Source organism: Accipiter gentilis, chromosome 12, assembly GCF_929443795.1.
Source record: "Accipiter gentilis chromosome 12, bAccGen1.1, whole genome shotgun sequence".
Taxonomy (NCBI): Eukaryota; Metazoa; Chordata; class Aves; order Accipitriformes; family Accipitridae; genus Astur; species Astur gentilis.
The window spans coordinates 26,720,819-26,735,000 of NC_064891.1; the positions used below are offsets into that span (position 1 = coordinate 26,720,819).

Consider the following 14,182-nt stretch of genomic DNA (forward strand, 5'->3'; position numbering starts at 1 on the left):
AGCGGTGGGGAGTGCCGCGCCGGCTGTGCCCGCCTCCGGAGCGCCCGCTCCGCCTCCTAAACGGGGTTTCTGGGTTGCACGTTACCACCCCAACCCCCCCTCCTTCCCCCCCCCCCCCGCCAACCCCGGCGCCGGGGCCTGCCTGTCCCCGTCTGTCTCCCCGTGCCCGCCCGGGGCAGCGACGGCCGCTTCGCCCCAGGGCCCGCGGCGGGAAGGGCGCGGGGGGGCACCGAGTACGCAGAGGTGCGAGGCGGGCGGCGACGGCGGCTGCACGCCGCACTCCAGGCCACCGCGGCAGGGCACGGGTGTACCGGCGCCGCACACGGAGCGGCCGCGCCCGGGGCCGGGGCCGCGGCCGGGGTGGGGGGGCGGCCGCCCGCCGGCGGGCGGGTGCTGCAGGCCCGCCGGAAACCGCCAGGGGCACTGCGGCGCGGGGCGAGAGGGCGGCGCTGATTGGCTGCCGGCGCGGGTATATAAAGGCGGCGCAGGCGGTGCCCGGATCTCTTCCGCCGCCATTTTCTCGCTCGCGCAGGTCTCCGCCGTCTCCGCCGCTCGCCTGAGCAGCCCCGCCGCCCTCGCCCTGCCATGGAGGACGCGACCGAGATGAGCGGCGGCCCGGAGGAGTTCGCCGAGGGCTCCAAGATCAACGCAAGCAAGAACCAGCAGGACGACGGGTAGAGCTGGGGGGGTCGCGTCTCCATCTCCCTCACCCGCCCTCCTGGGCCGCGCGGGGGAGCGGGGCGGGGGGGGCGGCTCGGGCGCTCGGGGGGGCCGGGGGGGGGGCGGGACCTGGCGGGGCGGGGCCTCCCCCACGCCAATGGCCGCGCCCGCCTTTGTGTCCCGGGCTGGTGACCCAGTTTGTGTGGGGTGGGGGCTGCCAGTCAGGGGGTGTGACGTCACCGCCAGCCTATGGGGGTGTGCGCTGCTGGCGGGCTCGGGGCGGGGGGGACGCGCAGACCCGGCCCACGTGTCACGGCGAGGCCGGGCCGGGACAGCCGCTGCGGCTCCCCCGGTGCTGCCCCCGCCGCCTGGAGGAGCGGGCGCGGCTCTCAGGCCCTGCCAGTCGAGCCGGGTGGCGTGGCTGCCTGATAGCCTTTGGCTTGCTGCGGCCGTTAGCGGGCTCGCTGCGTGCTCCACGCGTGCATTCGCACCCAGCCCTGTGCGTATGTGTGTACGCACGCGTATTTGTGCGTGTTCGAATGTACTCTTTGCGTTTCAGGAAAATGTTCATTGGAGGCCTCAGCTGGGACACCAGCAAGAAAGACTTGACAGAGTATCTCTCTCGGTTTGGCGAGGTTGTGGATTGTACGATTAAAACAGACCCGGTCACTGGGAGGTCGAGGGGGTTTGGGTTCGTGCTCTTCAAGGACGCTGCCAGCGTGGAGAAGGTGGGTGGATTTCTTGTGGAGTGATGGCACAAAGCCTGCCTGTGTCGCTGTAGTGATCTGAGACTTTGTTTCCTTGTGTGCTTCTTAGGTGTTGGAGCTGAAGGAACACAAACTGGATGGGAAGTTAATAGATCCTAAAAGGGCAAAAGCCTTAAAAGGGAAGGAGCCACCAAAAAAAGTGTTTGTCGGTGGGCTGAGTCCAGATACATCTGAAGAACAGATTAAAGAGTACTTTGGTGCTTTCGGCGAGGTATAGTATAATGCCATATAAGAACAGCTCTGGTTTTCAAGTGCAGTGTTGCCTCTGTCTTAAGACAGAAGAATTGGTGAGGAGAGAGCTGGCTCAGGCTTACATAAAACTAGGGACTCTTGAAACTATATGCGTGTTAGTGATTCCATAGTGGTGTAATGGGATTGATTTATAGCTGTCAAAAGCAGTTGGCGCAGACATTGGACTGCTGAATGGTTCTGGAAGCCTAAAAAGTTGCTTACAGGCTTCATGCATTATTGATAGGTGCTTTTGATTTCAGATTGAAAACATTGAGCTTCCCATGGACACAAAGACGAATGAAAGGAGGGGCTTCTGTTTTATCACGTACACAGATGAAGAGCCAGTAAAGAAGTTACTAGAAAGCAGATACCATCAAATTGGTTCAGGCAAGGTATGGAAGCTCTTCTTAGCATGTGAAATAGACCGTCTCCGTAGGCTTCCCTGAAAGCAACTCACAAAATGGTCTTGAAATTCTTGATCAGTTAAAGAACTTCTGTCTTTACAGTGTGAGATCAAAGTAGCACAGCCCAAAGAGGTATACAGGCAACAGCAGCAGCAGCAGAAAGGAGGAAAAAGCAATGCAGCTGGCGGAAGAGGAGGTGGAAGGGGGCGTGGACGGGGTGAGTGTTTTGAATGTTGAAATTAATGTAAATGTGTAAGTGTTCGTAGATATTCCAGGTTTTGGGCTGCATGCATGCAAATACCATGTTTAAGTTGAATGTGGAAAGTAGCCTGTTAGTAAATGGCATTTTGGTGGTTGTGATTGCTTGTGGAAGCTTAAGAATATCTTTTTGCTCTGCTTGCATTCAAGTGGTGAAGTGGCAAGCTGGATGTAGGGTGCTTTTCTGTACCCACAGTTGTCAGCATAGCTAAATGGATAGTGCAGTTACCCTTTCATTGGAAGGGGTACAGTTAGTTGGCTCATGGGTGAGAAACCATGAGCTGTTTGCTAAAGAGGAAGACAGTCTCTTGGCTACACCTTGCAAATAGATGAGAAGCAATCAGCTGCTATGTTACAGGTTAATGCATCTCAGTCTTGAAAAGTCGAGCAGTTACAACCAACACAGTGCAGTAAAGCTGATTCTGCGGTGTAACTTTGTGTTCAGGCAATTAGTGATCCAAATTGGAAGTTAAAAACAGCAGAGCTGCTGTACTGCATGCCTTCAGTGTTGTGTTGTGTTGTTTTGTGTTTTCCTGGCTGCTCTATGAGTGGGACTACCTGCTGTCTTTATCTAATGTGGGTAATAAAGATCTTATGACCCATCTCCTATAGCCAAATAAGATGCCTCAATTCTTTTCAGAAAATTATTTTTCCCAGGAAGGTAAGAGGATTCTTCCAGGTAATAGTTCTGGCACAGAAAGATTGCCAAAGACCGTTAGATGGAGTGGCATAGGAGAGGGGTGACATAATAAGTTCTGTAGCTTATAAATGCTCTACTTGGTTTTAGGTCAGGGACAAAACTGGAATCAAGGATTTAATAACTACTATGATCAAGGCTATGGAAACTACAATAGCGCTTATAGTGATCAAAGCTACAGTGGCTATGGAGGATATGACTATTCTGGGTACAACTATCCCAATTACGGATATGGGCCAGGATACACAGATTACAGTGGTAAGTGTACCACCTACAGTGGTAGGTTTTGATCTCATTCCAGATAATAGTAGCATGGATCTTTAAACAGGGGCCTCTCTTAGAACTTGTTCTGTAACACCTCTAACTCATAACACATAGCTCTAAGGAGTAGCCTTGTTGGTGTACTCTATGTGAACAATCTCCTTCAGAGTGTTGGATGTTAATTTTAATGTTTCTGGGTGTTGTGGTGTCCCCCCCCCCCCATTCCCCCCTCCCCCCATGTTATCTACAGGTCAACAAAGCACATATGGAAAGGCATCCCGTGGTGGCGGCAATCACCAAAACAACTACCAGCCGTACTAAAGCAGTACCTAGTACCTGAGGAAACAGGTGTGTACATGAGTGCAAGGTCCACTCTGAGTATGTCTAATCTAATTTAAAGATCAATAGACAAATGAAGAGTAAAACTTGCCTAGCATGACTTTTCCTTTAATTAAGCTTTTGTTAACTTAAAAAAATACTTTTTTTTAAACCAGCTTTGCCTACAGTGTCTATAGATCTTTAACTTTGTAAAAATGTGACTTTATCTTCTTTAGTACTTCAGAAAAACATAAGAGTTTTTCTGTTTTGCGTTGTGTACCAGGTGGTCTAGAGGAATAATTAAACTTATTAGAAGTATTAACAGGTAAAGTACTGAAATGGGTACAACTTAAGGAAAACAAGAATGTTGTCTTCTAACTCTGACATTATACCTTGTTTGTACCCGCCAGCGGGAACTTCATTGCAGGCCGTGTGTCACCCTGACCACGTCTATCTCTGGGGTCGCACGTTGCAGGCAGAGCGCAAGGCATACACCAGAAAACGCTGTCCTGTGGTATGGTCTCTTCCAACTTCATGTACCAGCGTAAAGATTAAAGTGGAAAACTTCAGACTTTGGCTTCTTTTTTTAATCTTTTTGGAGATTAAGTGTCTTAACTTAAATGGTTTTTTACAGGAGTTAAAGTACATAAATGCCTTTACAGCTTAATCATTTGGTCTTCTGTTTAGTGTTGTATTTCAATTGTGGAACCTCATTTTAAGTGTGCATTCTTTAAGATTTAATGCTTGCTTTTTTCTTTTTATAGCTAATAGTGAAATCTGCAAACCAAAACGAACTTTTAAATCTGGAAAGACATTAAAGATCATATGCATGTGGACTGTTTGAACTAAATTGACCTGACTTGTGTTTGCACAGCAGTTGTTTAGATAAACAAATAATGGGAAACCCTTTTGGCAGTGTTTCAGTGGGGAAAAAAAACCCCAACTGATCCAGAGCCTGATAAATCAGATGTGTGTTGTTCTGGAACAGCTTCCTAAATGGGCTGAATGGCTATATTTGGGAAGGTAAATTACTGATGGGTAACAAAACCTCTTTGTGTTACCTTGATAAATATGCATATGATCTTTAACAGTGAAGAAAGGAATATATAGAAGACTTAAAGCAGTTCATGAAAATGGACCTTTTAACGATTCTTGTAGTAACTTGCACAGACCTGACATACATTTTGTCTTGATTTTTAGGTAGAGATACTGCAACAAAGCCATCTTGCAGCGCATCGTGAGTGAATGGAGGGTGGTCTTCATGAGAGGAAATGACTGTTTTGTAAAAGACTTTTAGTGTATGACACAACTGTGTCCAACTGTACATAGCGGCCGACTAGTTTTCTTTTATGGTTTTTACTTTCTTTTTGCCATTCATGTTATGACCCAATGTGGACTTGTGTTTATACAAACTTTATTTGTATAATTTCATGTTAAAGGATTCTCTAATAAATGCTTACTTAAGTGAATGTGTAGTTTTGCTGTTGGCTTACAGTGGTATAACTATACTTGTATAGAAGGGCTGATCATAAATGACTCAAGACAAGGTTATTGTCTATACAAGTCAGTACAACCAACTTCTTTTCCTGACCTGTCTTGAGAGCGCCATAGTGCCTTGAGTTAGCATCACTGTGGAAGACAGCAGTGTTGTCTCCTGCCAGCTGCAGAAAGGGAGAGTGTGGTCTGTGGCACAGTACGACCAATTTCATACATCTCAAGGGATCTAGAACTACAGCTGTACCTTTTTTTTTAATGCTGTGACAGCTCAATACTGCTTGAGGGGTTTGAAGGTGAGATTGCTATCACCTTCCAAGGTTTTTCAAGCACTTAAGTTATAGTCTTGAGCATTCTAAAACCAAATTACTTCCCTAGAGCAATTGCTCCTGGAGTGTTCCAGTTGCAAGCAGGCGATTACAAGTTCCTGAACTTTAGGGTCAGCAACTAATTTCTGTACAAGTTGGGATCTATTCATTTAACTTGGATCCTGCACTGGATTCTTCTCAGCTGGATCAGAAAACAGGTTTTCCATCTTGTGTATACAAGCAAGCAACATAACAAAAGCCTGAACAAATGATTGCTGGGAAGGGGAAACTGCTTTAGCCAGCAGGTTGTTTTCTGACTAGAACAGCTGGGATGGGCAAGCAAGCATACACATTCTGCCTGAGGCCAAAGGATAGCAGCAGCCTGCCTTAAAGTTTTTTCCTTGACTTGAATACCTGGTTGTGCATCAAAAATAAACCTTGGCTGTTAGAAGAGTGAAGTGAAACATGAATAGCTAATTCATGGGGGTGACTGGTCTTGCAAACTTCTAAAGGGAGTAGTCTGAATAGAGGTTTCTCTAAAAGCTTCCAAACTGTCATTTCGGTGTTTATTTTTCTCTTAGGCCACTGGGTGTTTTATTTTCTTGTCCTTCTGTCATACAGACGGCTGGCTGCACGCCGTAACTGCTGTGGGTTAAGCAGTTGCTAGGCCTGGGGAGGTTTGTCTCGTCTTAGCAATTAGGTTGAACACAAGGAGACTCGCTGACATCCCTGGCTACAGACTAAAGCAGCACGGCCCCTGGGAGAAGCCACAGCGGTACGTGACTTGGTTCTCCTAACTTTTCCGGAGTGCAGCTGGATGCAGAAGCTGTTCTTACCAGCAGTGCCTCCGTGGGGCTGCAAGCACTGCTTTCCTTTTGCCATTAGGACGTGGCTTTGCTATTGCACTTGTTTGTTAATAGACCAAAAACTACCTGCCTAAGAGTCAAGTTTTACTTCAACCTGTAGCACTTTACGCTTTAAATTTGGGTGGGGATTTATTCTTTTGGTAAAAGCTTCATTGCGGTACCTTCAGGCACTAGATGCTCCAGGGGCTGTCCGCAGGTTGTGAGGTGCCCGGGAGCTCAGCGCCCGGCCGGCCCTGCGGGCTCGGGTCCCCGCAAGGCTCGGAGAGCCGCCCCGGGCAGTTGCCCGGCAGCTCCCGGTTGTAGAGGGACCCGCTCGGCCTCACGACGAGCCGCTGTCCGCCCCGTGCCCTGCTCCGCAGCGGCCACCCGAAAAAACCCAAAAGCGCTGCGGTTGGCGGCAGGTCGCCCGAGGAGCGGCGAGGCGCCCGCGGGCAACGGGTCACCGGGCAAGGGGTCACCGGCCGACGGCTGCGGGGACGGCGCACACCGCCCCCCCCCCCCCCCCGCGAGGCGGTGTCACGTGACCGCGCCCGCCGCGCTCCTTCCGTCCGCCATTTTAGGTTGGGTCGGTGGCGGCGCCATTAAAAAAAGCGAGCGAAAGGAGGAGGGCTTGGCGTGCTCGTGTTGTCGCCGGGGCCGCGAGCGGGGCCGGGGCCTCGGCGGGGAAGCGGCAGCGGGGCCGGGGGCGGCGGGCGGTCGCCGGCCGGCCGGCGCGGGTCAGCGGCGGCGGCGGCGGCGCCATGTCGGAGCAGCAGTTCACCATGGACTCGGCCGCGGCGGGCGCCGGAGGCAGCTCGGCGGAGCCGGCGGAGCAGCCTGAGGGGCTGGCGGGGGCTGGGGCGGGGGGCGCCGACGGGGGAGGCGGCGGCGGCGGCGGCGGCGGCGGGATCGAGTCGGAGGGAGCCAAGATCGACGCCAGCAAGAACGAGGAGGACGAGGGGTGAGCGGCGGGGGCGGCGCGGGCGCCCGGCGGCTTTTGTCGCTTCGGCGGCGTCCTGCTGGGGCGGGCGGCGGGGTCCGGCGCCCCTTGGCTCGGCCTGGCCCGGCGCGGCCCCACTCGCCGCCCTGTTTGTTTACTTGGCGCCGCGGCGACGTCACGTACCGGGCCGAGCCGGCGGGGGCGGGCCGCCGGCGGGGCTCGGGCGGGCGGCGCCGCTCGGGCCCCCCCGCCTTCCTGTTTTCCGGGAGCACTGGGGCGTGAGGAGCGGGGAAGGAGCCCCCGCGGCGCGACAGTGACCGAGGCGAGCAGGGCCCCCCCGGCGGAGCAGAGCGGCTCGGGCGGTAGTTGTCGGCTCACCTGGAGGCTGCAGACCTAAACGCGGCTCGGGGGCCTTGTGTGCTCTTGGAAAGTGCAGCCGCGTCGGTAGTTGGTTTGCTCCTCGGCACTGCAGGGAGTCGGGGGTGACAGGGTGCTCTGGGTCGGTTTCGAAATCAGTGGGAGCAGCGCTGTCACAGAGTTGCAAATGCTGCTGTCAGGTGGGGAAAGTTTCGTGTCGCTGTCAACCCAAATCCCACGGCAGTTTGTACATCTGGTGTGATGTGTGCCAAACTACAAACTTTTTTTTTCTTTTTTTTTTTTTTTCCCCAAATGTTCAGTGCATGTGTTAAGGACTGTAAGTCAATGTAACTGAGTGCTCAGGTTGCAATCACTTAGTGTTGCTGTCTGTTGCAAACATAAACAGTATGTCAGCTGCGTGTCAGTGAAAGGCATGAGGCACCTTGACTTCTCACCTTACATCATTCCTCCTTTTCTCATGAAACTTCCTGTGAGGAAGATTGCTTTAGGTGACAGCTTATGAATGAAGGCAGCTTTTAATCTTCCAAGGGTCTTTCTGCCTCATGCTTGGCATGGGGTAGTGTTGCTTTTATATAGCAGGTGAAATTCACGTGTAATAAATCCAGTTACAGGACAGGCTGCTGCTGTATGCTGTCTCTTGTCAGGCCAATAAGAAACTCAAGCTGCAGGTCCGGTTTTGATCAAGGCAGAAAATAAACTGGATAAAGGAACACTAGCTACTGTGTCCTGTAGAGACTTGCTGTGAAACCTTCCTCCTTCTGTAATAACCCAGGATGTTGCTGAGAGCAGGAAGAGAGAACAGGAACCTTTGCTAGGGTTAGTGAAAACTTAGAATGTTTTTGTTACTTCTCACCTGCTCTTAATGGCTTTGAGTACTTTTGCAGTTTGCATGTTCGTTTTACTTTTTGCCCTTTAATACACACCTATTAAAGGGTTTTCATGAGGAAGTCTGTCTTCTTTTGAGTCAACACAGCCAGAAAAAGTTGTCACTGAGTGGTGCAGTGACACTGGGCAGTGATTATATGTAGCATACATTGACTTGTAGTTTAGTTTAATTGTTTTTTTGACCTGTTAATACTTATGGGTAATGCTGTACAGAAAACAGTGTTTGACAGCTCTCTTGGTAGTGGAGGTAAAACAGCACATCCTTGGTAGCCACTGGATGTGGGTACATTGGTATTTCCTTTTGCATTAGGAATTAGAGACAGTGTCTTCAGGAAAAAACAGTGTGCATGTTCTCCTTGGTGAGAACGGTGGACTTGAGAAATGCACATGTTGGCAGCTGCCAGGAAAGTTGTGACTAGCTTGTCAAAGGAAGGCCGAAGCCATTAGTTGTGGTGATGTCTGTGCTCTATTTAGCTAAGCTGAAGTTTGAAAGCTTTCCCAGTACTCTTCTGGTAACTTATTTTGGAAAACTGTATGTGCTGATGTGACTTACACCAGCCAAACTGTGGTTTAGGAAACGTACATATTTTACAAGCTTTTGACAGCACTGTGACATTGCACCTTAGTTGTTTGTTGCGCTCATGTTTGTGTTGTAGCCTTGATCTGACCTCAGTTTTGCAGTGGAGCAGTAGCTTGTCAACTTTAGTGGCAAGTTGAAGCAGTCATGTTTTGCCGCGCTGTAACTGGACTCACAGATGCAGTTATTGCATGGTGGGAAGAAAATCCTTCAGAGGGCTGTCAGTTTCAAACTCACTTTCTTGGTCTGTCATGTGCTTAGTGATGTAAAGCAGGGGTTTGTAAGTTGATTGTTATTAACTATAAACCAGGTTTTGTATGTTTGTATTAAATGGTTTGTTGATAACTAAAACAGGTGGTTTGTATGTCAGGTAGCAAGTGTGTGTTTGGTAGTAACTGCTAGAGGATCACTGTCCCCCATGTGTCAGAAATAGGATGCTGCATCCTCTGTAGGTGTTCTGTTTTGCTGCTTAAAAAAACCCCACAAAACAAACAAGAACCTTAATGATGGATGAACACAAGGGTGCAAAGAATCCTTTGAATTACTGTCGATACTAGTAGGAGGCTGCTGGTTTACCAGTGTGGACCATTTTTTCCATATGGGTCCTGAAGGTGAAAAGATGTCATACTAGAAAGAGGTTTTGGTGCTTTGTTGGAGAGACATCTGGAACTACTGCAAAAAGTGGATAAAGGGATGGGGAATCAGTACTCCTGTTTATAGACTTCAAGACTTTTTATAGAAACATCTGAAGCTCCTAAACCCCCTCATCTGTATGGAGGTTAGATATGTTTGTCAGAAACTGAATGCTCTTGTTAATTCTGTAAGAGCACAGCTAATTCAATAGAGTTAGTTCACATGAGCAGCTTTTGATTTGAGAGAGTTTGACTTGTGGAAGTACAACACAATTGTACATGATTGGCAGAAATAACTGTGTGTGGAAAGTGGAGAAGTTGGAAATGTGCTACAGTGTTTTTTCAGGTTTTCTGATAACCGTGTGTGCAATTGTGGAATAAGTTGGTACAGTGAAAACAGACAAAGCTTTGTAGAAAGCGTTTTTATAGATCATAGTGGATCATACTTTCTGTTTTGAGCCCGCTGTAAAATCTTCTTCACCAGTATTAGAAGAGATCATCTCAAATCAAATCCTCTTTTGAATGGGTGCATAAGCCCTATGCCTAATAACTAGGAATGTTTCACTTGTGTGCATATTGGTTTGATTTTTAGTTGATGCAAATCATGAAGTGTTTCCTCTGGAGGCAGTGGTTCTTGATTTTTCTTTCCCTTTTTTTTTGGTGGCTTACTAATGGGATGGGATGGTCATGGTTTGATTCCAAGCTTCCAGCATGCTTTTGAAAATACAAGTTATGATCAGAGTAAAATGTACACATTTGCCCATCAACACTGGTCCTGCAGGTAGTATATTGGGAAGATGTTCTCATGATTGTATTGGATTATGCCAGGTGTTTATATCATGTTTTTGGGAGGAAAGAGAAGCTTTGACCATCCAGTACTTTTTTACTGCTTTCTGGGGAAGGAGACTTGACTAAACTTTAGTTAGTTAGTTTGGTTTACTAATATTGGCATATGTCCAGTCCAGACTAGTACATAAATGCTTCTGTTTAACTGCGCTGCCTTACAAAGCTGTTCTGCCTGTGTTTGTTTTATAAGCAGTTGTTTGGAGGCTCCGCAGATAAGTAAATGGAATTAAGCCTGTGGTGGGTCAGTAGTGGTGGACATGCAAGGAAGTAGTAAAATATCTTTTTGTCGCTCTTAGTAGTTTCTTGGGATAGCAGAGTAAGCAACTGCAGCGGAAGGTGGTGCAAAACTTTCGAGTGTGTACATGTAGGTCTTTATCTAATCTGGCTGGGATTGTTTAAGCAGGTTCTCAAAAAGTGCAGGTCTGTGTGTGTCATGTCACTGATAAAATTCTGCTATTCCTTACATTAGGTAATGGAGCTCATAAAGCTTGACAGTACAGGATTTTGGGTAAGACATGTTAACAGATTAACCATCTTGTCTTAACAGGAAAATGTTTATCGGCGGCCTTAGCTGGGACACTACAAAGAAAGACCTGAAGGACTATTTCTCTAAATTTGGTGAAGTTGTAGACTGCACTCTGAAGTTAGATCCCATCACTGGGCGATCAAGAGGCTTTGGCTTTGTACTCTTCAAAGAATCGGAGAGCGTAGATAAGGTAGTATTAATGTAATGAAACAACATGTTTGATTTCAGGTAGCAAAGATACAGCATGGAGATGATTGCATGCATAGTTGTTTGTATGTGAGCTGTTAAAGATGATTCTGGGATACAATATATTTAAGATGCTTATTGAAATGGTTTTTTTTCCTAAACCGTCTTTCTCATGATGCAGTGGCCAGGACCAGCAGTGATTCCCAAAGTATGGCTTTGGGTACTTACAGGGGAGTGTACTGCAAACCGCTGGACTTGAGCGCTTTAAAAATACTGTATATAAATGTCTGCTGCCTACTACTGTGAAAGCAGTAGTTTACAAAGAACTTCAAGTCTTTGCATTCCAGAGCTGCAACATAAACCCCTAGAGTAGAGCCAGTGGCTTTGACAGATCTGGGCTTTATCCAAGCAAAAATTAGCTGTTAACCTTTCTAAAATGCTGTTGACACAGGACCCTGAAAAGTTTTCACCTTCATCGGCCGTTGGTGATATCTAAAGTACAGATTCTTTTCCTCATGAGGTTTGAGGATGGGACTGTAGAGTACTTTCTGAGAAATGTTATACTCTTACTCAAGGGAACTTGGGTGATATGTGGCTCCAGGTGACTCTAGAAAGACTTTGTCAGAACTGTCTGTGTCAGTGGATGGTGATTAAAATCATGGAACTGTTTGGTTTTGTGCAACAAATTATTGCTGTAATCAAAGTATTGAAATTGAAGTGATAGTATTAACAAAAACTAAGTATAAAATAGCTGGGCCTTGCTCAAAACATCAGTGAAATATTTAGCTTGAACTGCAGGTAAGATCGTGTTTTAATTTTCCACAGGTCATGGACCAGAAAGAACACAAGCTGAATGGAAAGGTCATTGATCCAAAAAGAGCGAAAGCCATGAAAACAAAAGAACCCGTTAAAAAGATTTTTGTTGGGGGCTTATCTCCAGACACACCTGAGGAGAAAATAAGGGAATATTTTGGAGGTTTTGGTGAGGTGCGTGGTGAAATAAACTGCTTATACTTGTAGAATTTGTTTGTCTTCACAAATTTAGTAATAAAAAGCAGCCCCCAAATGCAACCTGTGTGGATGCTACTGTAAGCTTAATGGCCAGTGTAGCTCCATGTGTCTTAGTAGTCAGAATTTAATGGTAAGGATATTAATTAGAGGCTTTGAGTTGCATAAACTTGGTTAATGGAAGGAGGAGCTGGGATAAGTCAGAGAGTCAGGAACCAATTAATGGGATGTCTGGCAGTCTTGACTGGAACAGACATGGGAGGCAATGTTTTTGAGCATGCTGCTTTGGTCAGTTGGGTGAGATGCTCTTCAGCCACCCCAGCTGATCTGCTATGGCACAGATTCAGACAGTTTGCCTAAATTTTATGCAACTGTGTAGTCTCTGTCTCTCTCTGTCCCCAGTTTTTGGTGGTACAGATGAACAAAATGCCACTGCAGTCCTTAAAAGCTGGCCTTACGTGAGTCTGGTACAGCTGCTGCTTCCCTATTAGTTCTCATATGTTCCCAGCATCAGGTCATGACAAGTCAGTTATCAGGGAGTTCAATTGTCAAATACCTGCCATCTTACTACCTTACAGACAGTTTGCTCTGGACTATAGACTCTAACTACTGTTTGCCTAGGCTGAAGTCTCCTGCGCCATATGTAAGGAGAACTTTACTCTGTGTTTGTGGTCAGATATAAAATTTGTCCTGTTTAACATATGATTTTAGCAGCTGTTGTGGATGAACAGAACTATGCACTGCACAAAGCTACATCTTTTTTCGCATGAAACTTGAAGGTTTAGGTCTGCTCAAGGTTTGAAACACCTAGTTACTTCAGCCTTAACTGAGTTAAAACGGAAAGTCAAACTGAGACTTATTTATCCAGCACAACTGAAATATTCTTTGTGCACCATATTTTGCATGAGTTCCTGAATGGCCAGATGATACTATGAGTTAGAGTATTTTTTTCACATTTTGCACAATTATGAACACTATTTCCAGTGAAGGTGATGTAAAGCCCTACAGAGGAGGCACATTATGATGTTCAAGTCTAAATAATTTCAGTTAACAAATACAATGTTAGAAACATTTTTAAGTGTCATGAGTGGCAGGCTAAAAGGTAAAATCACTTTCTTCTGCCAGGTTGAATCGATAGAGCTCCCCATGGACAACAAAACTAACAAGAGGCGTGGATTTTGCTTCATTACTTTCAAGGAGGAGGAACCAGTGAAGAAAATAATGGAAAAGAAATACCACAATGTTGGGCTTAGTAAAGTAGGTGGAGTTTTTCCTAGAGAAACTGAACAATGACAATAGAGGGGATTACATTATCAGTTGCATCTGTTTGGGGATCATAGTCTGAAAACACCTCTAAGCATTATTTCTTACATGTGGGCCTTAAGCCTACGAAGTATTTATATAGGTGCTAGGAATAGGTTACTGAAATTCTAATTCTGAACTGAGGGGGTTCCTGGTGATGTTTTGTACTGCACCCCCTATGGGGAGAGGGATGGACTGTAGCATATTTGTTCATTGTGAAGCTCCCACGTTCTCTATCTGTGTGGTCAGAGTGCTGTGTCACTGATCTGCTGTATCAGGCTGCACTATATTTTCCTGGTAGCTGGCTCTTTGTGTGTTCAATATGGAAATATTTTGTTGTTTTAAGCAAAATGGCAATTTATCTTAGAGTGCTTCCAAAACCAAAATGAAATGGGAAGTTAGGCTTTCCTGTTGGAAATTGCATTCCTTTCAGAAACCCGGTTGAAATTCAACCTAGTAACACACACTCAAATTATAGCTGCCCTCTTCATTGGATGAATATGTAGTGGAAGCTTCAAAACAAAGTTGAGTAAAAATGTTGACCGTACTTTTGTAACTCAGATTTGATTTCACCTTTCCCACATAAAAAGACCGCAGAGGTCTACTTCAAAGGGAAAACAAAGACGTACAAAGAAACAAGCATTCTTTTCAGAATTGCA

General features: G+C 47.0%; 2 protein-coding genes across 9 annotated transcripts in view; both read left to right on the top strand.

Moving 5' to 3' along the window:
• Positions 1–473: 473 nt before the first annotated feature.
• HNRNPDL (heterogeneous nuclear ribonucleoprotein D like) overlaps positions 474–14,182 on the top strand; it is a 16,384-nt gene continuing 2,675 nt past the window's right edge. The window contains exons 1-9 of one of the 6 annotated variants that reach the window (XR_007507813.1): positions 474–674; positions 1,220–1,388; positions 1,477–1,638; positions 1,919–2,050; positions 2,165–2,279; positions 3,108–3,275; positions 3,529–3,626; positions 4,007–4,110; positions 4,797–5,065. Coding sequence is in view for 4 of the 6 variants with exons in the window: in XM_049815276.1 (XP_049671233.1) it covers positions 586–674; positions 1,220–1,388; positions 1,477–1,638; positions 1,919–2,050; positions 2,165–2,279; positions 3,108–3,275; positions 3,529–3,599 (906 nt within the window). In the remaining 2 variants the exon portion in view is untranslated. Of the gene's footprint in view, positions 675–1,219; positions 1,389–1,476; positions 1,639–1,918; positions 2,051–2,164; positions 2,280–3,107; positions 3,276–3,528; positions 5,066–14,182 lie in introns of those variants that run through there. The other 5 variants (XR_007507812.1, XM_049815276.1, XM_049815277.1 and 2 more) reach the window with 5 other exon arrangements.
• Positions 6,810–14,182, top strand: part of HNRNPD (heterogeneous nuclear ribonucleoprotein D) — a 10,486-nt gene continuing 3,113 nt past the window's right edge. For all 3 annotated transcript variants that reach the window (XR_007507811.1, XM_049815272.1, XM_049815271.1), the window contains exons 1-4: positions 6,810–7,204; positions 11,049–11,217; positions 12,039–12,200; positions 13,347–13,478. Coding sequence is in view for 2 of the 3 variants with exons in the window: in XM_049815272.1 (XP_049671229.1) it covers positions 7,005–7,204; positions 11,049–11,217; positions 12,039–12,200; positions 13,347–13,478 (663 nt within the window). In the remaining variant the exon portion in view is untranslated. The remainder of the gene's footprint in view (positions 7,205–11,048; positions 11,218–12,038; positions 12,201–13,346; positions 13,479–14,182) is intronic.